The 27,395-nt window shown below is 43.6% G+C and overlaps 1 protein-coding gene across 1 annotated transcript in view; it reads left to right on the top strand.

Annotated features, from left to right (window-relative positions):
- Nucleotides 1-27,395, top strand: part of RELN (reelin) — a 1,711,021-nt gene that overhangs the window by 1,605,627 nt on the left and 77,999 nt on the right. The window contains exons 55-56 of the mRNA XM_078679027.1: nt 9,798-9,904; nt 10,195-10,437. Coding sequence (XP_078535153.1) covers nt 9,798-9,904; nt 10,195-10,437 — 350 coding nt within the window. The remainder of the gene's footprint in view (nt 1-9,797; nt 9,905-10,194; nt 10,438-27,395) is intronic.

The following is a 27,395-nucleotide window of genomic DNA, read 5'->3' as shown; positions in this document are numbered from 1 at the left end:
GAGCAGTGAGGCTAAACTCGGAGGCAATGTGTAAAGCATTTGCTCCAGCACACAACAGCAACAACATCCTAGGCACACCACAAAAGGGACTCCACACAAGGTTATATTAAAATAACTTTTGTATTGTCAAAACCTATCAGATAGAATCACACATATACATTGTGCCAACTGGCACGGGCAATATTCACATGAGATTATTTACACAGGACAGGGCCACATGGGCCTCTGTCATAATCAGCACTTTTAGATATAGCACTTTTGAACTTAGAAAATAAGATATAAAACAAAATAACAGTTGTAAATCACATCCAGTAAATACTGGGAACAGGTAAGTACCACCTATGCAACCCTAACCACCTTAGGAGAATGTCACGCAGGGGACCAGGACCTTACTAGGACCACCTGTACTAAAAAGAATAACCACCTAAGTATCACACAGCATTTAGGGGTCTAAGAAAGTACACATTACCCATGATGCATAAATATACATTCAGAGGAGTAGTAAAGGGAAACACATGATGCATAGACCTACACATTCAGCGGTGTTAAGAACAAAGCACATGATGCAATAAAAATACATTCAGAGGTACCATAACAATACAATAGCGCAAAAGTCACATGATGTCTAAAAACATTCAGAGGTGCAGGAATAAAAACCATACAATTGCGCACAACCTTACATAAGCCCCCACCTGTGGCAGTCCCTAGGCCAACTGGCCTTGTTGGGGCTAGGACGCCCTGAGTCTCAATGTCAGGGGCCTAAACGGTGCAGGTGCCCACTACTTGCTGGGCACCTGGGAACACTCACAAGGGCATGGGCTCTCACTAGCCCTTGAACAATACTGCGCCAAACAGCAGGAGCCCCACAGGCTCTTGAACCAATATGCCCCATGAACCTCTCTGGTTCATCTGCACCTGTATTATCAGGAAGTCTTTTATCATTAAAGAAAAATATAATCTCATGTAAATCAGTATTAAAAATAATACTATTACTTTATCTCCCCTTCGCTCTAAAAACGAGCTCACCAAGCTATGCCAAGGATTTGTCATCAGTTAGGATCAGCCCGCAAAGTATTGGGCCCCTAGCGCTGCAAGCGCGCCTCACCCGATCCACTGGGGACTCCTTTCTCCTCGACCGGCACTTCCTCAGGGCCTCAGGCGCACCTCGCCTATCAGCGCTCACTCGCGCTCAGACCCGGCCGGTCTCAGCAACCTCTCCGCCCGCTCTCAGTCCCTCGAGGAGCTGTGGGGAGCGGAGACGGCATGCCGGGGGCTGGGGCACTTCCAGGATTCCCTCGGCGAGGTCGGGTCAGTCTTCCCCGGTCCCGGCGGTGATCACGCGGCACTTTTGAGGTCTCCGCAGCAGCTCCTCCAATGGGCCAATCAGGTCGCGGCTCTGAAGGCGAGCCTCCACACACGTCACACAGCTTCCAGGAGTCAGCCAGTCGCAGCGCAGCTCCTGGACCAGGCCCCCGGCAAAGGACCAATCAGCGCACGGCTCTCCTCGTGGCTCGGCCAATCAGGTCGCGGCCCCTTCGTGGTTGTTTCTGCAGCTCCGGGGACACTCGATTTCAGGCCCCCGGGCCGCGGCGGTGAAATGCGGGGAGATGGATTTAGCGCGCGCAAGGACAGTAGGGCGATTTGAATATCGCGAATCCCCCACAAAGATCCTGGAAACACTTCCAGGCGCACTGTCACCCCTTCCCACGTGCCGATGAGCACGTCGATATCCCAGCACAGCAGCTGGGGGGCAGGCAATTCACAGCGCGGCGCCCTCAAGCCAGGCAGAGGACAGCCAGCGCTTCACCCGGCCAAGTGATCGATAGAAGCAAACAGCTCACGATCTCTACAGGAAGATGCAGCTTCTCCATGCTGCAAAAGTCCCAGAGATTCCCAGGGGGGGCAAAGCCAAGTCCCCCCCATCAGCCCAAGCAAGGCAGAGGGGTCCCCCAGGAGTCCAGGAATAAAAGAGGGAGCAGCATAGCCCCCAGCAGGAAAATCCTCCAGCATCCAGGTAAGTCCATCAGGAGTCCAGGGGCTGGGCAGGGCTCAGGGATTCCCCTGAGCCCACGCAGCAGCACGCCACTGGCAGATTCAAGTTAGAAACAAGAACATTTTGGAAGGGGACACAGCCCCTTCTTATACACAGAAAAGTCTTTGAAGTCTTTGTGTAGGCAGTGTGAGAACCAGCTAGGACTTGTTATAGGGAAGTCCCTTCAGTATCAGGGACAGAGGTGACAGTCGCCCAGCGGGGGGGTGGAGCCAGCATTGTGGCAGGCAGGCACAGCCCTTCACTATCAGGTGCTAATCTCCTCCCACTTCCCTGGCAGCAGATGCTGCCTTTCATCCACGGGCTGACTCAGACAACCTCCTGGGGCTCTGCAGCCCCTGTCACACTCAAACCAGACAGTCAATCCACAAGCAGGCCCAGGCACTCCTGGGCCAGCCTCACCAGCCAATCACGTGCCAGCAGACTCACTACACAAATATGCCAATGTCTAAAAGTGGCACTTCTAGACTAGACACAACCATGCCGCATACACCATTACGCAGCATTCAATCTCACGAGTTCACACATATCAAACTCGACCCTGCACTCCTCACACATCAGGAACTACCATGGGCATACATATTCCCCATTCATTCCTATGGGAGGGCAGGTCACTCACCACACATACAGAGAGCACACGCACTTTACACTGTACCACAGTGAAAAAGTGCGCAGAGGCCTAAAATCCCCAACACCAGGTTCCAGAAACAGGCTAGGAAAAAGCAAAAAGTTGCGGGGTGAACCTGCCAAAAGGGCCAGGTCCAACAGGCTGGAACAGCAGGGCATATCCCTGGCTGTTCAACACCTGCCATGTTCCCTAAATGCCAGGGCGGACAAACTCAGCCGTCAATGCCTACCGGATCACAAGTGGCATCACCACCCAGAGGTGCTGCATGGTCTCTTTCGGCAGTGAGGAGAGCCTGGTTTAGATCTGTATGCCTCCACAGACAATGCGCAATGTCAGCAGTTTTGTACGCTGGCTTTTCCAAGGTGGCTCTCACTCTGAAATACTTTTCGTCTTGAGTGGAGTTCAGGCCTCCTGTACACCTTTTCGCCCATACCACTCCTGCCTAGAGTTCTCAAGAAAATCAGACCAGGCCCAAGTCATCCTTGTGGCTCCAGACTGGGCACTGAGAGACTGGTATTCTGAGCTTCTGCAAAATTGTATTGAATCTCCGATCAGGCTACCCCTGCAGGAGGATCTTCTGTTGCAGCAGAAGGAGAGGGTTCTCTGCCCGAACCTGTTAACTCTATGGATTCTTGCATGAAGATTAAGCAGTGGCATTTGATAGCTTTTGACCTTCCTCCTGAAGTTTGTAATGCTATTCTGGCAGCCAAGTGTTCCTCCACTTAGATGGTATACGCCTGCCGATGGAAGACATTTTTAATATATTGTACAGAGAAGACTATCGACCGTCTTTCTGCTTTCCTTTCCTATGTTTTACTTTATATTTTGACCCTTGTCCAGCAGAGCTCTCCTCTGGGTAGTCAAAAAGGGTATGTATTTGCTTTGTCTGCTTTCCTGAGGCTGCCAGACCAACCCTCTTTATTTAAGTCACTGATTGTAAATGAAATTTTAAAAGGCCTTGTATATATGCTTCCACCTTCCCCATTCATTATGCCTCAATGGACCGTAATTTGGTTCTCACCTTCATGTGTGCTCCTTTCGAACCCCTGCACAATCGCCCCCTCCAGCTGCTCACAATAAAAACAGCCTGATTGGTGGCAATCACATCTGCCAGGAGGGTGAGCGAGCTACAGGCTCTAATGTCCAAAACTCCATTCTTGATGATATTCCATAACAAATTGGAGCCTCTTTCCTCCCAAAAGCTGTAACATCTCTCCATGTGGGACAATCTGTCACCTTGCCCACTTTCTCCACTCCTATACATCCCTCTAACGAAGATGAGCGACTCCACCGTCTGGACCGAAAAAGAGCATTGTCGTTCTACCTTAACCACACAATAGAGTTCCGGGTGGATGACCAACTCTTCGTGTGGTACGTTGGAGCGAAAAAGGGTCGGTGGTGCAGAAGAGAACCATCTCACAATGAATTGTTCTCTGCATCAAGATTTGCTACGCTCTGGCATAGAAGCAGCCTCCTGAAGGCTTAAGGGCTCATTCCACCAGAGCTAAGGTTGCTACCACTGCATTGCGATGTGGAGTCCCAGTCCTGGACCTCTGTCCGGCAGCAATGTGGGCATCCTTGCACACGTTTACTAAGCATTACTGCCTAGACAGTAAAGTTCACAGGGACGGCCATTTTAGCTGCTCAGTCCTGCAGGATTTTCTAGTTTAAACTTGTATGCAGTCTCTCCTCCGGGGATGGTATTGCTTGGGTATCTATTCAAAGGTAAGGAACCTGCGGCTAGATGTCTCTATCTGCTGAATAAGTTACTTACCTTTGGTAATGCCTTATCTAGTAGAGACAATATCTAGCCACAGATTCCTTACCAACCTACACGTCCTCCCCTCACTGCCAACAAGTTTCTAGGGTCAAGGTTGTTCCCTTTTAGGGCCCTAATTTTGAAACACACCAATGTCAGTATTCTTCAAGCTCTGCGTTTCTGGCATGGAAAGTCGTAAAAAGTAACTGATGTCGGCGTGCTGAGGTTGTGCCAATAGAGGTGAAGTGGACATCATTTCCGGCACAGACGACATCACTCGGAGCTGACAGACACCGCCTACCAAAGCACAGGGCTATTGCTCAAAGAAAAATCTTTTGGATCCAATCTGTTGCCTGGGAAATTCAAAAGTAAGGAATCTGTGGCTAGATACTGTCTCTAACAACAACAAGGTTCCAGAGGGTCTACATAAGGGGGTGTGAGCCTGCGGTAGCCAGAAGACTAGTCAGAAAACTAGGGCCCTAGACTGACTTACACAAAAATTCACTGTGACAACTCATTGGATGGTCAAAAGTACCCATCAGTCACCACTCGAGACCGCCCTTCATCATTTGGGATTTTTTTGGGACCATCTATGCAAGTTGATGATACTCAAAACCATGGGGAGACTAGATGGTAAATAGTTCTCCCCCGTTGAGTGACACTCAACGGGGGAGAACTATTTACCATCTAGTCTCCCCATGGTCTCCCCAAAAAATCCCAAATGATGAAGGGCGGTCTCGAGTGGTGACTGATGGGTACTTTTGACCATCCAATGAGTTGTCACAGTGAATTTTTGTGTAAGTCAGTCTAGGGCCCTAGTTTTCTGACTAGTCTTCTGGCTACCGCTGGCTCACACCCCCTTATGTAGACCCTCTGGAACCTTGTTGTTGTTATATACTCTTGGGGACCGTTCACAGAGCTTGGTCTTTAAATATTCCCCATGGTCCTATCTCACCGTAGTGTTTTTGTTAGATACTGTCTCTACCAGAAAGGTGTTACCGAAGGTAAGTAACTTGTTCTTTTTGGTCACAAAATATAAATGTCCTTATTCCCAAAAAGATTCAATTCTGGTGTATACGTGCCCCTAATTGTAACAGATATTTCGAGGCTTCCCTGCTGCCCATATCTCTACTTTTCCCATCTCATAGAGTTTGTGTTTTGTCAACAAGAATTTATGCAGTTCTGTATTCTTTTATCGGTGCATTGTATTGTTGGTCGACTCCCCTTCCTACCTGTCATCTTCTTGATGAACAAACCTAATGTTGTTGATCTTTATTCATCATTGTGTGCATTCAATCTTTCTGAAATATTGGCCAAATGTGTCTTAGCCATAATAGTCGATAACATGTCAGTGGAAGTGTGCCTTCTCCAAGTTCGGTTACATCGTATTAAGATATGTAACGTTTACCTCGCAGTCTTTCCCCCACATGGCCTTTACCCTGCAGTCTTTATCACAGATGTAAATACCACTCAGGTAAGTGGCTTTAATGGCTTTTTACCTTTACCCCACCTATATTAACACACACTAATTTAGTCTGCAGGTAAGTATTTTTTTAAATAAAATTTGAATCCTATTCTTTATTTTTAAAAAAGGATACGGTGCGGGAAGAGATAAAAGGGTGAGTAAACTATATTGTTTTGTAACCTATGAAATTGCCTATCTTTGAACTCCAATAAAAAATTATGACACAAAAAAAACGGTGAGTAAAGGGGAGTAAGGGTGGTATTAGGGTTAAGGAGTGGGAAGAGGTACATTAGAGTAAGGGTGATTTAAGGGTTAAGGGGTGAGTAGAGGTAAAGGGAGCTATGGGTGATTTTAGGGTGTAGGGGTGACTAGAGGTAAGTGTGAAATTAGGGTTTAGGGTGGGTATTGGTAAAAGGAGGTAAGGATAATTTTAGACTCAAGTAATGGGTATAGGTAAAGTGGGGAAAGGGTTTGTTAGGGTTCTGGGTCAGGTAGAGTAATAGTTAGAACTCGGTTTCTATAGCAAATTGATTTTTTGGTTTGCTAATAACTTTGGCACTGTTTGACAAATCCTAATGAAAGTTTCCAAAAAAGGTAATCCACCTCAGTTCCTTGCAGAAATATTTTGGGGTGATCCCTCAAGAGGGGGTCGAGAAAAAGGAGGATCTCAAAACATCTTTGTTGCATGCAATTTCCCATAGGCATTTTGAACAGCATTACTGCCAAAACAGCTGAACAGAAGGACAACAAAGCTAGATCTGTACCCAGATAGCGTGCTTTTTGTTATTTGGTGTAAATCAGTTCAGTATTTGTTACAAAATTAAGGTTCTTAATATATAGATTTTTCCGGCCGCTGCACCTTCGCTGTCCTACTGCTGAGTACTTGTGGCACTGTGAGATCAAAACACGTGGTCTGAACGGCTGGCCACAACATGAAGAGAAATATTGTTGTCCCTGTGTCATAAAAATAAATAAAAATAAGGCATAAGGAGCAGGGACCTGATGAGTGCTGTGAGGCAGTCACTGAGGGAAAGAATGTAATTAAAAAAGGACTTATCTTTAACGGCCGGCTGCTGCCTCTCCTCCTTCCTTGTCCTCTTCATGTTTTTGTCCCGGCTGGCATCAGGAAGCACCCGGGCAGACAGGTTCCCCTGAGCAAATCACAATGCTGCAATGCAGCGTTGTGATTGGTCTGAGCGCTGTGGATCGGTGCTCAGACTGGAATAGGGAGCCTGTGCATGTTCCTGACCAGGGTGTGTAATGCAGTGGGTAGGAACATACCAAATGCGCATGAACTGTTTGGTCGGCCCAAGAGGGCTGGCCAAACATTTCAAGCGCACTAAGGGGGTGCACCCCAGTCCTCCCCTGCTCTGGCTAGCCCCACCCTGCCACTGACTGCAATAGGGAAAATAAGATGCTAATAACTATACGTTATTATCATCCCATTTTTCCGTTTGAGCAGAGAAGCAACACTCCTCTTCCTTAGCGGAGGAGCCATCACATACAAAATGTGTATTGACTAGAGTCAGATGTATTTATACAGTTATGAAGCAGACAACTAGAAAGAGATCTAAACATTAGGGTCCATTCAAAAGTATATTCTAAGGAAACTGCAAGTCACAGAAGAGTTTGTGAGTACAGAGAGGAATGAGGCCAAAGGTTGAGTTCCTTTGTAATGCCACTGAACTCCAAGGTGTCTTGCAGTGAGCGTATATTCTACAATAGAGATATAGGGCTAGATGTAGGTAAATCTATTTTACCACTTCTTAAATACCGAATTTTACCGATTCGGTATTTAAGAAGGGGTAAAATAAAGGGGGGGAGATGTAGGTAATTCCAGATGTGGAATCACCGAATCGGTAATATTCGGTATTTACCGATTCGGTAAATACCGAATCGGTATTTCCAATTGATTCCTATGGGCTATGAAGCCCATAGGAATCAATGGGAAATACCGATTCTGTAATTACAGAATCGGTAAATACCGATTTTAGCAAGGGTGCAGGGGGTGTCAATTTGACACCCTCTGGCACCCCAAAAATTGACATGTGCGCCATGTGGCACACAGACATGCCCTAAGGGCATGTCTGTCTGTCACATGGCATAGGTGTGCATGCACACATGTGCATGCACACCTGAATTCGGTATTTTACCACCCAATTGGATTGGGTGGTAAAATACCGAATTTGTAGGGGCTTTGGGACTCTGAAGAGTCCCACCTACATCTGAGATTTACCGAATCGGAAAAAATACCGATTCAGTATTTTACAGAATTGGTAAATTTACCGAATCGGTAAATTTACCGATTCTGTAAAAAAGTGCCCCTACATACCGAAAACCCATTTACCGGTCGGTAACGGCCGAAATCGGCCATTACCGGTCGGTAAATGGCTCCTACATCTGGCCCATAGTCCTTATAGTGCGTTGTCCTTCACTTCCCCAGCCCTAATTCCATAGTATTTTACTTCTTTTTCTCTTATGAAAGGGGTACAATGGCCACAGATGTTTAAAAGAAATGCATCATCTGTCCTGTGAAACTATATCTGCCAAGACACATCTCATAATTAGTTGCAAATCACAGTTTAAGCATGCAACTTTGAGAAACACCAGTAATTCCTAATGTGTGGTTTTATGCATATAAACTGCTTTCTTGTAGTGAACTCCAGCAGTGCAATAAATAAACATCCCATTCTAAATGGCACTATAGCAGCCAATGAGTGAATTTTAGGAATAAATAGTTCAGAAAAACCAACTTAACGGAAGGTTAGCACGGAAGACGTTTTTCACTGAGGGATCCTGAGTGACATCAAAATACAGTGAGAGTGAATCTTGAATTCTCTCTGATGTCACTTAGAACCAGAGGTGAAAATATTCTCTTATACAGTTTTTTTCCAAGTTGAATTTTTTTGTTATGGTTTTCGTTCTCACAAGGTCTGTCCCTGTTTTCAACATCTATGCAGAGGCAGTTTCGGAGTTATGTGGAAGACATGCGTAACATTACCTCCTGTCCACCGGATAAAGAAACGGCCTCCGTCTAAATTTAAAAACCAATAGCTGACCTCCTGCCTCCCACCACCAGCTTCTACATTTAAACTGAAGAACAAATACCTATTCTCCAGCCACACCCTCTGTCCACCCTTTATATTTACCCACCCCCACCTAAACTGAAGAACAAATACCTGGCCTCCTGCCCTACACCAACAACATTTAATCTCCCCACCCTACCCAGACATGTAAAAAATTGGGCTTCTACCACCCAGCACTTTCCCTGTCATCCTTCCTGCTCAACGCTGCAAGCCCTGCTCTCACATTAGAAGTGGAGAGCAAGCGCCACGCTGCAAGGAATATTTTTCCATGTGACTTTGACAGCCAACGGTGGTTGTTGGAGTAGGGATGGAGCGGACTCCATTTTTCATCATACCAGATCGAGGCGGCAGAACATATAGAAGGTAAGGACTTCCGATAGTGACTTCATAACAGATCGAATTTGCGCTTGTTTCTCACAGTTGTTGCATTAGAGTTGCGAACAACCATAATTTGATCCAGTTATTCATACATTCAAAACATTTCAGTAATTCTATCTAGTTAGCTCCTGAACTCTAGCCTGGTGTTCCCACTGTGGCTGGAGGGTTCTAGTTGGGGCACTGTTGTGTATCAAGAAATGTGCCGTCTTCTTGTGGCTGAAAAATGGATAATGCTCACACACAGGTGTTAAGATTCCTTAAATAACCCTTATGCGGGAGCCCTAACCTGACGTCTGTGTAAAGTGGCTGACTTTTAAATGATGTGATTGTGCTAAACTCACTTTTTAGTGTGTTTATTATGGGACACAGTCCTATAATTAGGGGGGCTACCTGAATCTTGTAAGTATAATTACATGCCTTTTTATTTTCAGGTTTGTGCAGTACTGGGCAAGAATTGGGAGCGAAAGCAACATAACTTCTTGTCACAGACCCAGGTGCCGGAAGGAGGGAGTCCTGCTAGATTATTCAATTGACGGAGGCAAGTTCAGGGCAATTTTTACAAAAGAGAATCACAAAAATATGAATGCATTTGAAATAGTTGTTCATCTTTTCCTGTTCTGGTGATGTGATAAGTACCTATCTTTATGTTTTTTCAGAGTTATCTTCAAAATAGCTTTTGTTTGATCAGTATTCACTCTGCTGCGGGCTTCTTTTGAACTTCACTATATGTTAATGGAATCCAATTTTTGTTGACTGTCTTAGTGCCTAGAGGTGCTCCTAAAAGTATTGATTCTCCAAACTCTTTGTGGGTGGCGTGGGTCCTTGCAGGTGTGACGTGGACGTTGATTCATGAACTGGACTACCAGAAGTACATCTCCGTCAGGCACGATTACATCATCCTCCCGGAACGCGCTCAGACCAACACAACCCGCCTACGCTGGTGGCAGCCATTCGTGGTCACCAATGGGCTCGTGGTTTCAGGCCCTGAGCGGGCACAGTGGGCTCTCGATGACATATTGATCGGTGGTGCGGAGATCAACCCCAGCCAACTGGTAGATACTTTTGATGATGGTAAGAAACAAATGTGAAAGCCTGTTTAGTTAAGCCTGATTTGTTTGAGTGTATGGGTTCAAGGCAACTACTAGCTCCTATGATGCTAGCACTCATTTCACATTTCTGTTTCAGATTAAATTTGTATATGTATGTATATATATGTATGAATATATATGTGTGTATATATGTATATGTATATATATATATATATATATATATATATATATATATATATATATATATCGAAGCCTGGAGGCCCAATACTGCTTAGGATTGTTCTTTAATTCAAAGTCTTGCAACCTCGTACAACGCAGTGAAACCTTCCAATATCTTAACGTTTCGGCCCCTGTCGACCTTGCTCACAGGTGGAAGGAATACATTAAATATGCCCAATGCGTTTCTGTGTGCATTTAAAAGTTCTTTTAGTCACATGCCTACAGATGACACAATACAATTCCCATACAGCACCGTTTTTACCAAATATATTAAGGCAGGCTTCAAGTTTATGGCAAAGTGCATTGTACATATTCGTATGGCGGTGCAACACTAATTGTGGAAATAATACCAGGTAGCCAGGTGAGTATATTCTAGGTTGCAACCTAGAATATACTCACCTGGCTCTGATAGATCGCGCTGGTCACCCGACTAATTATTTTACCATATACGTATCGGGCCCATAAAATTCAATTTATCATATTCATTAATCAGGCGACCTTACACTCTACTACCAGTATCCCAGTTCCTTCCTATTTTATTTCCAGTGTACCCAACTTACCAATCCACCGTTACGGGTACCTATTGATCACAATGGATCAGGGAGCTAGCTGCAAAGAAAAGCAGATACCAAAAAAAAAATACCTTTTCTATATTTGCACTCATAAAATAATCACAGACTCAGGAAGTTTTAAAACCTTTATCTAAACTTCATCGGATTCTGATAGCATAAGATTTACAATGAGTAAGCAATCAATAACCAAGATTACAAAGAGCACGTATCCATAAAGGAAATAAATGAGACCAACCATTTATAAGTCTAAAGGGAAAGTAAGAACAGGGAACATACTAATATAAGTTTCAGAGTTTAGACTCAGTATTTTGTCTAAAGGACGAGGAAAATAGGAAACATACTAGAATTTCACAGTGAAATATTTCCCCATAAAGAGGAACTATAGGTAAAGTACAAATGGACCATACTAATAAACCGGTGCAATTACTTGAATCGACTAAAGGATGGGTAAAGAAAAGGAACATCTATATATCATGAACTGAAAACAGGAATGTACTTAAAGGATGGGTAAGAAATGGAACATGCTAGAATAACAACAAATAATGTATGACTTGTTCATTTAGTGGTGCGAAAAGCATGGAAAGTCAAATATGCAAGAGTATGACTTTATTGAAGCAAAGAAAGGAAAATATAGAAGATGCAGAGTAGATTTTCAGCACTATATTTACCTAGTATGGTGTGAAGACCAACCCTGGCCACGGGTCAGTTAAGGACGGGAAGAACCCCAAGGAAAGACAGTCGCCAGTAGGCCAGCAGGTGCAGAATGGACACCCCTGGACAGGACAGGAAAACCAAGTTAGGATCAGGACGGGACCACCAAGGTAAGACCAGCACCCGCAGTTCGGAAGCAACGCCTGCGCTCCACCCTCTCTGCAGCTATCAGTCAAACGCCCGAATGGGTTATCGAATTCCCCAGCCAAGTGCTCCGCCAGCACTTAAGGTTTCCAAAACCCCGATTGAGTCTATGGAAATTACGGACAGAGTCCTCCGCAGCAGTCTGTATCAGTCACCTATTGAGTGCGTTGGGTCAGTGACAGGTCAGCTATTCGGACAAGTCGGACGATTTCGCTAGCTAAACCTAGGCTAGTTATACTGTTTTCGGGTCAGTGTACCACCCCCAAAATGTTGCAAGTGTAAGAATCCCCAATTTCGATTGGTCCTCAAGTAGGATAGGTTAACACACCAACCACATTTAATTTCTACGAGACCTAATTTACATACTCTGGGACTGCCTATTGAATTTGGGGTTCCCATGACATGTTCTACAAAAGGCAATAGATTATATACAATTCTTTCATTTGCAGGACAGTTCAGCTTCGTTCTGCTAGGCGAAGGTGCATCTTCCCAGGCACATCTTGGCTGGGACTTCGGGTTGGCAAGTTTTCAATGCCACCGGCAGAAGACTGTCATGCGCAGAAGGGCTGTTCAATATGGAATCGCGAGTGTTCCTCAGGCCCCAAAAAATACGATACATGAAAAGTAAGCGAAAACAATTTAGAAAAACAGGAAAAAATGAATACACTGTATACCATGAATAGCTACTCGATACCCCTTACTTTATAATAACTATAGCATTAGGATAAATGCAGAACAAACAACTTTGCAAAAGCAGCTTTGGAAGCACGGAGCATATGAGAAGACAAAGCGGCCATATTAGCAGTATTGCGCATGAGCAAACATTTCCCACCAGAACTGCGAGTACGTCACGTCACGTGAGTGTGACCAACGCATGCGCAGAAAAAACTCCGCTAAGCAGCGGCCATTTTAATGACAAGCGTTGTTAAGGTTAATACACACATATGCAAGCGTCTCTGGGACACCCAAAATGTCAGAATAACGGGGAAATTAGTAAGACAAACATGTTGAGTTAATTCATTATAGTTATTCGAGGTTCATGAGTACAAGCAAGTCGCTTAACGTGCGAATCCTTGCTCCATCAATCCCCTCTTTGATGATATTTACCATCATCACTAACAATAGAACCAGATGCCAACTTTTTTTACATTTTTCCCAGTTCAATCTCTTCCAACATTCGATTCAATTTCTCTTTAGTTTCTTTGTTAGGGTGAGAATTCTTCACCCTTTTATAAATTTGATTATTCAGTTCCTCTAGTTCAAGTTCACCCACATTCCGTTTCACGCCTCTCTTGTTCACAGTATATTTCTCTTGGGGTTTGTGACATTTGCAACAGACAAATATGAGGAATATGACAAACCCTATTCCTGCAATTGGCATCAGTACCTTAAACAACAAACCTTTACCTAAATTGGTAAACCAATGTCCTACAGCGGAGAGACCATCAATAAGTCTCTTCCAGGCACTATCAACCTCCAGTGGTTTGAGTTCCTTTTCCAAATTTGTAATGTTCCTTACATACCTTTTGAGTTCAACACTTTTGTCAGGTATCTAAGTGCAACAATGTTGCGTTTTCAACATTCGGCAGACTCCGCCCTCTTTTGCCAATAGAGTGTCAAGAGCAAGTCTGTTCTGCAAAACCATAGATCTGATCGCAACCATTTCGGTATTGATCATCAGAAATCCACCAGCAGTGTCAGTAGATAACCGATCCACTACTGTTGACAATTTGCAAATTCTGTGTGTGTTCAGAACCACTCCCACTGCAGGTATCAATGCACTAAATATACTACCCACTATTTCCCCTATACTTTCTCTTCTACTACGTACTAAACCGTTAGTGCTTTCACTGCTTCCAGCAATTTCATTCACTTGGTATATTTTCGGGAAGACAATTCCAAAATAGCAGCTTCCATACCAGTGATCCGGCAATTTGAAATAAGCCTTGTTTCCACATATGTAATAAATTCCGGGAAACACAGGTTCTGACCCATTTTTGAAACCCCAACCTCCAATTACCTTGTAATTGTGTTCGCATTGACTGGAACCAATGAAAATGTTATTATAATAACTAGTCTTTTCTCTGTGAAGACAAAGTTTCCCTTTTCTTTCGAAATCCAGCAACAAAGCAGGATTAGCCCCACCATTTGAGGTGCTTCCCATGTTTTCAGCCCACTTAGGAGTTTTCTGCCTTTCATCATTCGCCTTTCTTTGGAAACTTTCTCTTCTTTTCTCTGCCATGTTTAGAAACATTTTCTCTTGTTCATGTAATGAACAGGTCAAGTTATCTCTATGTGCTTCACCTAAATCTATGGTACCTATAGTCAGAAAATATTCTCCCATATAACGTGTGACATCACTTTTTGTATGTACAGGGTTCAGATTTCCATGTATAGGAAGTTCAGAAAATATCACGTCTGAGTTAGAGTAATAGTACTGTAACGGTCCTCTTTTATAGAATAAGCTAGCTAAAATACTACAAGAAATTCCATATGTTAATGGCAAGTGATGGTAGGTCACTCCCTCAGCTACAGAAGTAGGTAGCTTCATGCAAACATAACAGTCTTCTATTTCCATGGCTTCTACATAATGCACTAAAAGGTTTGCGAATACGTTTAAATGAGTCCTGTTCTTGATTCCATAATAATGCAGTCCTTGCTCATCTGGTGCTTCTAAGTCCATTTTAGTTTGTCTAACGCTAAGTGCTTTCTCATGTCCATCTACACTTTGTGTGCCAGTTCATCAGTGTCTTTTGCCATAGTTTTTGTAGAGTCAATTTTAGTATCTTTACTCATCATATAAGGAATAGTAATTGTTAGTCCTATCCATAGTATTAGTACTAAGGCTATACTACATACACATACTTTGCAGCATGTTTTACAACAATTGCGTCTAGGTCTTCCATTCACATTGGAATCAGACATTTTTGCTCAAAAGAAGCCTTTCAACCCCTCTTTGTAACTTTGCTCAGGGTGCTTACACAGGGCAACTTCAGGTTGGTTCTTCTTCTTCAGTAGACTGGTTAGCAGTCAATTCTTCCTCACTTTCGTCAGTTATATCAAGATCCTCGAATTCCTCTAACACCAGGTAAGTCCATTCAGGATCCTGATACTTTTCGTTCAGTCTTTTTACTCGGGCACTTCTTCGCTTAGTGTTTTCTCCAGTTGGCTCTGTTTTACTGGAACCTTGCTTCCTTTGCTCAAGCTTCTCTTCTACTGTTTTCAGCCTCAGTCTTAGTCTTTTGATATATCTTGGTTCCCTATTCCTTTTCTTGAATCTTTTAACTGGCACTGTTGTTTGGCTTTCTTCTAATGCTCTTTTATTTTCGTTCAGTTGTGGCACTTCTGTTTCAACGTCTTCTTCTTCCCTTTCTGTCTGACTAGTTCCAGGTCTTATTTCGGTTTCTTCTGCCTGGTCGCTAAGCTGGCCTTGTTCAGGTGTATGCTGGATTTGACTTTTGAACGTTTCAATTTCGGTGTCCTGAACACATTCGTCTATTTCTATCTGATCCTGTTCAAGCACTTCGAACCTTTGATTTTCTTCCGCTTGAACTTTTGCCCTAATTTCTATCTGTCCCTTTTCAATCTCTGGAGTTCTTGGAGGTGTGTCAATAACCTGTTCTGTCCCTATCTGACCATCCTCCTCATCAGATTTGACATGGATTTCGATGATCTGATTTTCTCCTTCTGTTCCTGTCTCCTCCTCACTATCCCACTCTCTATCTGGGTATGTCTGGCTTCTGGTTCTTATTGGATCAACGGTCAGGTCGATTACTGGGATCCATTCATCTTGACTGGTGCTCGGTTGTTCATCATCAGCTACTTCAGGACCAACATCTGGAGACCCCTCAGCTGGACAAGCTTGAGCGCCAGTTTCTTAGTCTTCGGTTACCTTCTTCGTATGACAGGCATGGATCCACTTTGGTACTCCTGCACACTTCACCGCTGTCGTGGTCACCAGAATTACTTGTCTTGGCTTTCTCCACTTCGGTGCAAGGCAACTCGATCGGGTGTGCTTCTTAAGTACCACCCAGTCACCTGGATTCAGATTATGGACTGGAGTTGCTGGCCTGGCGACGGCATCTTCCCCAATCTGGTGAGAGATAGAACGCACTTGGTCACCCAGTTGCTTGCAGTACTCTAGTACCAAATCATCAGAAATGCTTATCAGTTTGTGTCCTGGTACCCATGCTTGTCTCATTACTCTTCCCATCAGGATCTCATGGGGACTCAGGCCTGTTTTTCGGTCTGGAATACTTCTGATTCCCATCAGTACAAGAGGTAAAGCCTCTATCCAGTTCATGCCAGTAGATTCACACATCTTTCCTAGTCTCAACTTGATAGTGCCATTCAGTTGTTCCACCACTCCAGAAGCCTCTGGACGATATGCACAGTGCAGTTTTTGAGTAATTTTGAATGCTCCACAGATCTGATCAATTATTTTATTTTGAAAATGCCCACCTCTGTCTGATTCAATTGTGTCTGGAACCCCGTACCTAGGTATTAGTTCTCGTAATAACAATTTTGGTACAGTGAAGGCATCATTCTTCTTGGCCGGGTAAGCCACTACCCATTTTGAAAACAGGCAAACAATGACAAGGACGTACCTCATTCCTCTACAAGGGGGTAACTGAATGAAATCAATTTGTAATCTTATAAAAGGACCTTCTGCTTTCCCAATTTTACCCAGTGAAACTACTGTTTTCTTCCCGGCATTATACTGCTGACATGTCAAGCACCTCTGGCAGAGTCTCTCCGCTACTTTCCTGAATTTCGAAATGAACCATGTCTGTTTGAAGACACGAACCATGGCATCCCTACCAATGTGCGTATTTCCATGTATTAGCCGGGCCATAGGAGCAAGCAAGCTGTCAGGCAACACAGGAATACCATTAGAGCAAACAATGACACCATCCTCGTTCCTCTGTTGACAACCAAACTTTCTCCATCTTCTCCTTTCCTTTGGTCCTGCTGCATTCTGTAAATCTCTCAGTTCCTCCCATGTTGGCACATTCTCAAACACCATAAGTTGGCAGCTGTTTCCATTTCCCCCCAATTTGATATTTACTGACATTTGATGTCTTGCACAATGTTGGGCCAGTTGGTCAGCATATCGATTACCTGCTGTCACATTGTCATCGCCAGATTGGTGAGCAGCACACTTGACCACTGCCAATTCTTTTGGTAACTGGATTGCTTCCAGTAATTCCTGTACCACTTTTCCATTTCTAATAGGAGTACCTGAAGAAGTCAGGAACTCTCTTTGCAGCCATAATTAGCCGAAGTCATGCACAACCCCGTAACCATATTGGCTGTCAGTATATATGGTTACTCTTTTATTTTTCCCAACTTTACAGGCTCTTGCCAATGCAATCAATTCGGCTACTTCTGCAGACTTTACTCCAAATAGATAGGATGCTTCTACGGCACGTGATACTGTGACTACAGCATAGGCAGCACTTAAGCCTCCATTCTCATGTCTCAAACATAAGCCATCTACAAACAGCTCGTAATCTTCTATCGGTAGGGGCATTTCCTTGATATCTGGGCGTGGTTTGGTACTAAACTCCGTCAGGTCAATGCAGTCATGCTCGACCTCTCCCTTTGCTTCTGCAATCAGTGAATCTGGTAATACGGTTGCTGGATTCAATATGTTACAACGAGTAATTGTTACATTTGCAGCACCCACAAGAATCCTCTCATATTTAGTCAGCCGACTAGGTGTGAGATACTGGGTTTTAGTTCTAGTCAGTAAGATTACAACTGCATGTGGAACATACACAGTTACAGGATGTCCCATAATGATGGATTCGCTCTGTTCGAGACTCATGCACGTTGCAGCTACTGCTTTCAGACATCCAGGTAATCCAGCAGCCACTGGATCCAAAGTAGCAGAGAAGTATGCTACTGGACGTCTAGTCAAACCATGCTCTTGAGTTAGGACTGACAGTGCACAATTGTCTCGTATATCACAAAATAGAGCAAATTCCTTTGAATAATCAGGAATTCCTAATGCAGGGGCTGTACATAGACATTCTCGTAATTTAGTAAATGCTGTCATGCTTTCTTCATCCCATTCTACTGGGTCCTTTGCTCCTTTCCTTGTCATTTTTATCAATGGTTTTGCTAGGACTGCAAATCCCACAATCCATTGTCTGCAGTATCCTACAACTCCAAGGAACATTCTGATCTCTTTCTGAGTGTTGGGTAACTGCATGTTTCGAATTATCCTAATTCTTTCTAAAGTAACCTTCCTGATACCCTTCTCTATCTGGTGCTCCAGATATTTTACTGAAGAGGTACAAAACTGTAGTTTGTCAGGTGATACTTTGTGTCCTCCTTCACCTAAGTGGTTCAGTAAGGCAATGGTGTCAACAACACAGTCTTTCTGACTTTTAGACGTCACCAAGAGGTCGTCTATATATTGCACCAAAACTGATTCTCCAGGTAAGACTAAGGATTCAAGGCACTTTTTCAGAATCTGATTAAAGATTGAGGGGCTTTCTGTATACCCCTGAGGGACGCGATTCCAAATGAACACGTGACTGTCGAATTCAAATGAGAAAAGAAATTTGCTGTCTGGATGCAATGAGATTGAAAAGAATGCGTGACATAAGTCAATGACGGTGAACCATTCAGCATTCCATTGAATTTGGTACAAGATCACAGCTGGGTTCGGTACAATAGGACAGCAAGGAACAACGATTTTATTTACCTTTCGCAGGTCCTGTACTACCCTGTATTTACCACTAGGTTTCTTGATGCCAATTATCGGCGAGTTACATGGAGTACTCAACACTTCTTGTATGATGTTTGCTTCTAACAATCTTTTTATTTCAATGGCAACTCCTGCTTTCACTTCTGCACTCATTTTGTATGGTTTAGTATTTGGGTAAACTGCATCTTCCTTTATGGCTATTTTAATTGGGTCAACATTTGCCATTAGTCCTACATCTTTTCCAGTAAAATCCCATACATCTGGTTTCACTGTCTGTTGGAGTTCTTCAGGTAAGTCTTGTATTGTCAGTCTTTTAATTTCTGAGTCGGGTCTTATTAGCATTAATTTGTATATTCCATCTTCGTCTGGGGTTTGAATTTCGACGCCCTTTGGTGTGCAAAAGATGGTACAGTTCATTTTACACAACAAATCACGTCCCAATAGGTTTACAGGACTGGAATCACAGAGAACAAATCTATGCATTTCTTTGAAATTCCCTATTGTAATCTCCATGGGCTCGGTAACTGGAGTACTAATCAGTTGATTAGATACGCCCACTACTTGGATCGCTTCTCCCGAGAGGGGTAGGTTTGGAACGTCTACTGTTCTTACAGTAGAACGGGTGGCCCCAGTGTCCAACAGAAAGGTGACATCATTTCCTTCAACCTTTCCTTCAATGTATGGCCCTGACTGGTCCACCGGCAAGGAGGCGCCAAGCACGCACTCCTTGTCCTCCCCCCTCAGGCACCGTCAGTAAGGTTCATCACAGAGGAAGGTATCATTCAACAAAAATTGTGAAGTTGCTGCATTTCTATCCTCTTTTCCTCCCCACACCTCGATGTCTTCACCCTCCTGTGCTTTGCCCTTTACATTTGGTCTAGGTGCACGGGGCAACTGATTCGGTTTTACCTGTTGCTGTGTCTTTCTTGGTTTTTCATTCTGCGTCTGTGGATTTAAATCATTAATTTGGGGGTTACCATTTTGTGCGTATGGACACTCGTCTCTCCAGTGCCCTATCTGTCCGCACCCGTGACAGGGGAACTTCTTTTTGGCCTCCTCTCGGCTAATTTTTACTTTGGGCTTCCCTCCACCCCCAGAACCTTGGTTTTGGGTATTACTATTCATTTTACCTAACTGCTTCTCTTGTTGTTCAGCTAATTTTACTTGTGCCCACATGACCTTTTCCTTTAAGGCCTTTCGTTTGTCAGCCATCTCACCTTCACAGTATTTTGCGTACCTTAAAACCTCATCACTTTTCTTAGACTGCCAACAGATTTTATTGTCTTTGATCCATTGGCAAATTTCAGGTCTTAAACCGTTTACAAACCTGTAAATGAAATGGGTCATGTACAGTTTCATCTCTATCCTGGGTTGTTCTATCTATTCGGGTCCAATCAGTTTCCTTTGCAGGCACTTTCCCCTTCAGATGTAACATTACTTGCTGGTATTTTTTCATTACCTCATCAGAAGGAGCTCCTGTAATAGGGTCCCTCGGGAATTCCTCACTAGGCCAACCAATGGCAATTTTACATTCTGTCCACAAATCTACGGGAACCACGATATCGAAGAACCCATCCAGATCTTTCCACAGGCATCTTTGTACTTTCACAAGCCTTTCTACCTGCCTGTACCAATCCACAGGTTTCTCTCGTAATTTTGGGAAATCATTGTTAAAGGACACAATATCCTGTCGGGACCATGGAACATGTACATACTTTCCACCTGGCACTTCTCGCATAGGATATAATTTATCTGCTTTGTCTGCCTCCTTTAAGACATACTCAGAAGTCATCTGTTTGGATCTAATCTCCTCCTTTTTCTTTGCCCATCTGGCTTTCCATTTTTCTAATTCTCCCCACTTTTGCAACAGATTCACTAATTCTTTGATCTGTACCTTCTTCCCTGACACATTCATATTTTCTAGATCTTTCTCTGAGAACTCTGCTCTGTAGGGTTTTTGCAATGATTTAGATTTCCCAATATCAATTCCCATACTTGCCGCGGTGTCCACTAATTTCTCATGGAACACTCGGGTATTACGGGTGATGCTCTTACAGATAAAGAGCAGTTCTTCTTCAGAAAAGGTATTTAGTCTGTCCAACCCCACATTTCCAGCTATCAGTTCTTCCAATTCTATTCTTAATTTGTAAATATCTAATGGTTTTGATTGAGGAGTTTGCTTCTCTAATTCTCTACTCCATCTCTCGATTTCTTCAGGAGTCACTACAGTGGCACTTCTAGTACCAGAAGCTGACTCAATCTGCACTTCACCTGAACTGAAAGGAGTATTCTTCTTTCTTGAACCCCTTTCTGGTTCCCTTATTGGTAAGTCCATTAAGGAAATTACAGATTCGCATTCGCTTGCCTGATCATCTACAATTAAGGGTTCTTTTCTTGGCTGTACTACAGCTGGGGAAATAATTGGAGTCTTTGGGCAGCCCTGTTTATCCCCATACAAAGGAACAACTGGTCCAATAGTTACTGGGATGGTCAGGGCTTCAGGATTTGTATTGAGCTGGGAAATTTTCTGAATTAATTCTGTTCTCTGTTTAATTAAGACCTCTCGCTCTCTCTCCTCCAATATTCTTTCCAAGCTTATTTCAGGTACTATTTGCGGAGTCAGGGTTGGTGCAGTTGGATGCGTCATACTTGGTCCCTCACCATAATTAGGTTGTGAATGGATTTCCTGTGCTTAAAGGTCTCGGCCCCTCCGGATAAGGAGGTATTTGACAGCCGTCTCTTACATTTACAGGTCTAGGCCCCTCCTGGTAAGGAGGTCTCAGGCTAGCATCCCCTACACTAGAGGATCGGGATCCTTCATTATAAGGAGGTGGATTTTTCATGAACAAGTCATCCAACAAATCGTCATCTGAATCCCCACTGGTCACCCAATGTTTTTTTTTTTCTGTCTTTTTCCCTCCCACAGGTTCTTCTAGTGCCATCATAGGATACAGTCCTTCTACTATCATATTCTGTCTCCACTGTTTCATTCTTTTCTCTCGGGTCTCGGGTTTTACTTTAGGATACCATTTGGTTAACCCTTTATCCATTCGGGGCTTGTCCCTCTCAAAAGCCTCTATCTCCCATTCCTCCAAGGCTTCGTACTGTGTCAATCTGGGTCTGGGATGTAAATCATTCATTCGAGTTCTCCAATTGAATAGAATTCTGCTATTAAATGTACCATCTAACGGAAATGCCAAAATTCCGTCATTCTTTGTGTATTCCACCCAATTTTCCAACCATACACAAGAGTGGTACCCTTTATCAAACATCATGAAAGATGCGGGAGTATTAGGTGGTGGGATGACAACTCCTTCTCTAGTTTTGATAGGCTTGTCTCTTAAAATAATTTTTCCCTTTGCTTATTAAGGTCATTTTTCACTTGTTTCCGTACATAATGTCGTATCTATTACTTTTCCACTTATCTTTTCCAAACCCTAGATACCTTGGATCGGGTCTAGTCTCCGGAGTATACGTATGCCACATATACTTTTCCGCAAGCGACTGTGTTTACAAACTCACTTCCAACCTAATTGCGTCTTTTATTTTTCGTGCAACCAATCAAATGCGCGATTTCAAATAATCTCGACCAATGGGTGCGCGGCCTTTTCGTGAGACAAGTTCTCATTCTTCGGCACTCACCCCTCCTTTACAATACTAGCTCCGCTACACACCCGCTGTCTCTACCAATCTCAGCGCGGCACAGAGTGACGTCAGCGCAGCTCCTCAACTGACTCCCTCCTTCACAAGGTAACGGAAACCTTATTTCTTTCTTAAAGTGCAAGTGCTTTATTTAATTTACAACGTAAAAACATTTGCCACTGTACTCGAGTGTCTATAAAGGAAAGATTTGTTTTGCTGCAAGTAAACCTCTTCTGTCTACTTTTCATACACTACGGACAGATCTCTTCTGCCTATCCTTCACTCAAGCATTAGAGAACCTGCTACTTCTTCGACTTATCCACTTCTTTCCGGGATATATATACTAAGTCTAAAGTTTCACTAGCGAACTCTTTTGCTATCACTCAAGCTCCGATGAACCTACTACTCCTTTCTCGTGTGACCCTTACTAGGTTATATCACAACTGAACTTTCATTAGCGAGCTCGTTGCTATAATTTATTCAACTATTCATACAGAAACCCTAATTAGCGCTTCCAGTTCTGCCTAACCATGCACTAATTTTCCTCGAGCCACTGACCTCAGAGCGAAGTGGATTCTCCTCACCACTCGCTATTCAATTCCCCGGGGATTCCAGACAAACATATAACAATCACTAACGAGTTTTGTTAAAACATGTATCAATATAGCAGCAAGAAAAACTATTTAAAACATTTCATAATTTTCAAAACAATAAAGCATTTGTAATTCGTTTGAACGTTTTGACAGTAATATTTTCACAGTTAGCAGCAAATAACCTACCTACCTATCTTAACTAGTCCCTAACCATTTCCTCTGCTACCAGAAAAATACTGATAGAGCGCGCAGGTCACCCGACTAATTATTTTACCATATACGTATCGGGCCCATAAAATTCAATTTATCATATTCATTAATCAGGCGACCTTACACTCTACTACCAGTATCCCTGTTCCTTCCTATTTTATTTCAGCGTACCCGACTTACCAATCCACCGTTACGGGTACCTATTGATCACAATGGATCAGGGAGCTAGCTGCAAAGAAAAGCAGATACCAAAAAAAAATACCTTTTCTATATTTGCACTCATAAAATAATCACAGACTCAGGAAGTTTTAAAACCTTTATCTAAACTTCATCGGATTCTGATAGCATAAGATTTACAATGAATAAGCAATCAATAACCAAGATTACAAAGAGCACGTATCCATAAAGGAAATAAATGAGACCAACCATTTATAAGTCTAAAGGAAAAGTAAGAACAGGGAACATACTAATATAAGTTTCAGAGTTTAGACTCAGTATTTTGTCTAAAGGACGGGGAAAATAAGGAACATACTAGAATTTCACAGTGAAATATTTCCCCACAAAGAGGAACTATAGGTAAAGTACAAATGGACCATACTAATAAACCGGTGCAATTACTTGAATCGACTAAAGAATGGGTAAAGAAAAGGAACATCTATATATCATGAACTGAAAACAGGAATGTACTTAAAGGATGGGTAAGAAATGGAACATGCTAGAATAACAACAAATAATGTATGACTTGTTCATTTAGTGGTGCGAAAAGCATGGAAAGTCAAATATGCAAGAGTATGACTTTATTGAAGCAAAGAAAGGAAAATATAGAAGATGCAGAGTAGATTTTCAGCACTATATTTACCTAGTATGGTGTGAAGACCAACCCTGGCCACGGGTCAGTTAAGGACGGGAAGAACCCCAAGGAAAGACAGTCGCCAGTAGGCCAGCAGGTGCAGAATGGACACCCCAGGACAGGACAGGAAAACCAAGTTAGGATCAGGACGGGACCACCAAGGTAAGACCAGCACCTGGAGTTCGGAAGCAACGCCTGCGCTCCACCCTCTCTGCAGCTATCAGTCAAACCCCCGATTGGGTTATCGAATTCCCCAGCCAAGTGCTCCGCCAGCACTTAAGGTATCCAAAACCCCGATTGAGTCTATGGAAATTACGGACAGAGTCCTCCGCAGCAGTCTGTCTCAGTCACCTATTGAGTGCGTTGGGTCAGTGACAGCTCAGCTATTCGGACAAGTCGGACGATTTCGCTAGCTAAACCTAGGCTAGTTATACTGTTTTCAGGTCAGTGTACCACCCCCAAAATGTTGCAAGTGTAAGAATCCCCAATTTCGATTGGTCCTCAAGTAGGATAGGTTAACACACCAACCACATTTAATTTCTACAAGACCTAATTTACATACTCTGGGACCGCCTATTGAATTTGGGGTTCCCATGACATGTTCTACAAAATACAATAGATTATATACAATTCTTTCATTTGCAGGACAGTTCAGCTTCGTTCTGCTAGGCGAAGGTGCATCTTCCCAGGCAAATCTTGGCTGGGACTTCGGGTTGGCAAGTTTTTAATGCCACCGGCAGAAGACTGTCATGCGCAGAAGGGCTGTTCAATATGGAATCGCAAGTGTTCCTCAGGCCCCAAAGAATACGATACATGAAAAGTAAGCGAAAACAATTTAGAAAAACAGAAAAAATGAATACACTGTATACCATGAATAGCTACTCTATACACCTTACTTTATAATAACTATAGCATTAGGATAAATGCAGAACAAACAACTTTGCAAAAGCAGCTTTGCAAGCACGGAGCATATGAGAACACAAAGCGGCCATATTAGCAGTATTGCGCATGAGCAAACATTTCCCACCAGAACTGCGAGTACGTCACGTGAGTGTGACCAACGCATGCGCAGAAAAAACCCCGCTAAGCAGCGGCCATTTTAATGACAAGCGTTGTTAAGGTTAATACACACATATGCAAGCGTCTCTGGGACACCCAAAATGTCAGAATAACGGGGAAATTAGTAAGACAAACATGTTGAGTTAATTCATTATAGGTATTCGAGGTTCATGAGTACAAGCAAGTCGCTTAACGTGCAAATCCTTGCTCCATCAGCTCCTCCGGTAACGGAGGACTTTGTCTGAAAACAAAAACAAACACACACACACACACACACACACACACACCCCCGAGTGATTCACAGAAAAAGTGTAAACTTTGTTCACAGATTTACACCTCAATTGGAATTAAATTTCATTTTTGCCTTGTACAAGCATTCCCAGGAGAATGCTTGAAAATTGTGCCACACACTGGTTTCTATGTAGGCATACCACTGGGAATGTCAAGTTACATTTTATGATCTGTCGTTTGCCCATTCAAAGCACAGTTGACATGCAGCCTGAATTGAAAATGCACATTTTTTCCCTTTTGTGTCAATGGAGAAAACCTGTGTTTTTCGTGGAGGACCGTTTTCCATACACCCCTACTGAGTTTTGGTACACCCTGACTTTGTTTGTGGGGATTCACTCCTCTTCCCACTTTGGAAGAAGAACGTTTTCCGTGGAGGGGAGGGTCAAATAGGAGTTTTTGAGTAGATGCAAACTGACAAGTTTGTGGTTTGTCACATGCTTCCAAGGCAAACCATGTCTTGATGCGCCCAGGGCTGGACTGGCCATAGCGGGCACCGGGTGTTTCCCCGGTGGGCTGCGAGGGTGGGGGCCGGATCTGGACCCCTGGGGGGGGGGCGCAGGGGGGGTTTCCTGGGGTCCGGTTTTTCAGCATAGCTGCAATATCAGCACCCCTGTAACAAAAGCAGCTGCAGTGTTTTACACGTCCCCCCCCAACCCTCATAGCCGGCCCAACTCAATTGCCAGGGCCAGTCTGCATTCTCAGTTCGGCCCTGGCTGCGCCCACTCTCTGGCCATTGTTTCGGATATGCTACAGTGTAATTATACACAGTCTTGGCAGATATTTACACAGAAGCAGACCAAGTATGTAGCTTTTGTGGATAGCAGTTATTTGAAATCCCAAATGGCGTCTTTACATCGATAAACGGTTTTGTGAATCGTGGTATTTTATACAACATTTGAAAGATTAAAGCTGGGATGTCCCTATTGGCACGCAATCTTAGACCTGCAGGTTGCAGTTATACACAATGAGCCCTGCGGATCCTTCTGTTTAATGCAATTTTGTTTGAATATCTTCTGAGGCTGCAGCATCACTTTTGAACAATGTTTTGTATCTGGGATTGGTTATTTTATGTGTGTAGCTGTATACCTGCCAGAACTAGATGAATAGGATGAGTTATAGTTTCCCGGCGAGGGTTGTCGCAACAGCGGTGGAGTACCCTCTTCCCCAAACTCACAGTCCACCAGGCCAATTTATAGATGGGGGGACTGGCTCTGTCATCAACGTATTCGTCTGCCAGCCCGAGGGAATCCTGGCCGTAGAAGGAAAGCAATCCAACTGACTGCCCAATTTAGATTGGGTGATTGGTTGTCTTTTTTTGGTGGCCATTACTGCCCGAGTAAAACCTGGCAATGAGAGACTGGAAGACATTCTAAAGCAACTACTGTTAGGGTCGGTGCAAAGTGGCCGCAGTTTAACTCCACAAACAGAGGATTCATTTGATTACCTTAAAGACTAATCACATGAAACTCTCCATGCTCTGTCTCACATTGGTAATCAGAACCTACTTGCCCAGGTCACTTTGGCATTTCTGACTGCTTCTGAAGCGGGAGCCTATAAAGTCAATGCTGCCAATAAGGAACAAAGGGAGCGTCCTTTTTTGCAGGGTTATCCCCAAACTGTTTGCCTTCTTCCTCCTATTTATTCTGACCTGTTTTCGTTGGCTTTTGGACTCTGGGCACTTTACCACTGCTAATCAGTGCTATAGTGCATATGCCCTCTGTCTAAATTGTAATTGTGATTGGTTATCCATGATTGGCAATCAAAGGCAGAAACTGGTATAATTATTGGAGCTGTGATTTATCTTCAGAACACTTCTGGACTAAGAGGAGATTCTGCCAAGAAGAAGAGCTGGAGAAGCTGTAGGAGGGGAACTACCGCTCTGCTTGTTGCCGTGTTGTGCTGGCCTACTGCTTGCTATTTCTGTCTTGGAGAGCGAAAGGGCTGGACTTTGTTTTCATCATCCAGTTTGCC

Source organism: Lissotriton helveticus, chromosome 1_1 (assembly GCF_964261635.1).
Source record: "Lissotriton helveticus chromosome 1_1, aLisHel1.1, whole genome shotgun sequence".
NCBI classification, from domain to species: Eukaryota; Metazoa; Chordata; class Amphibia; order Caudata; family Salamandridae; genus Lissotriton; species Lissotriton helveticus.
The sequence above is the reverse complement of the archived record's forward strand: the minus strand, read 5'-3'. Positions and strand labels throughout refer to the sequence as shown.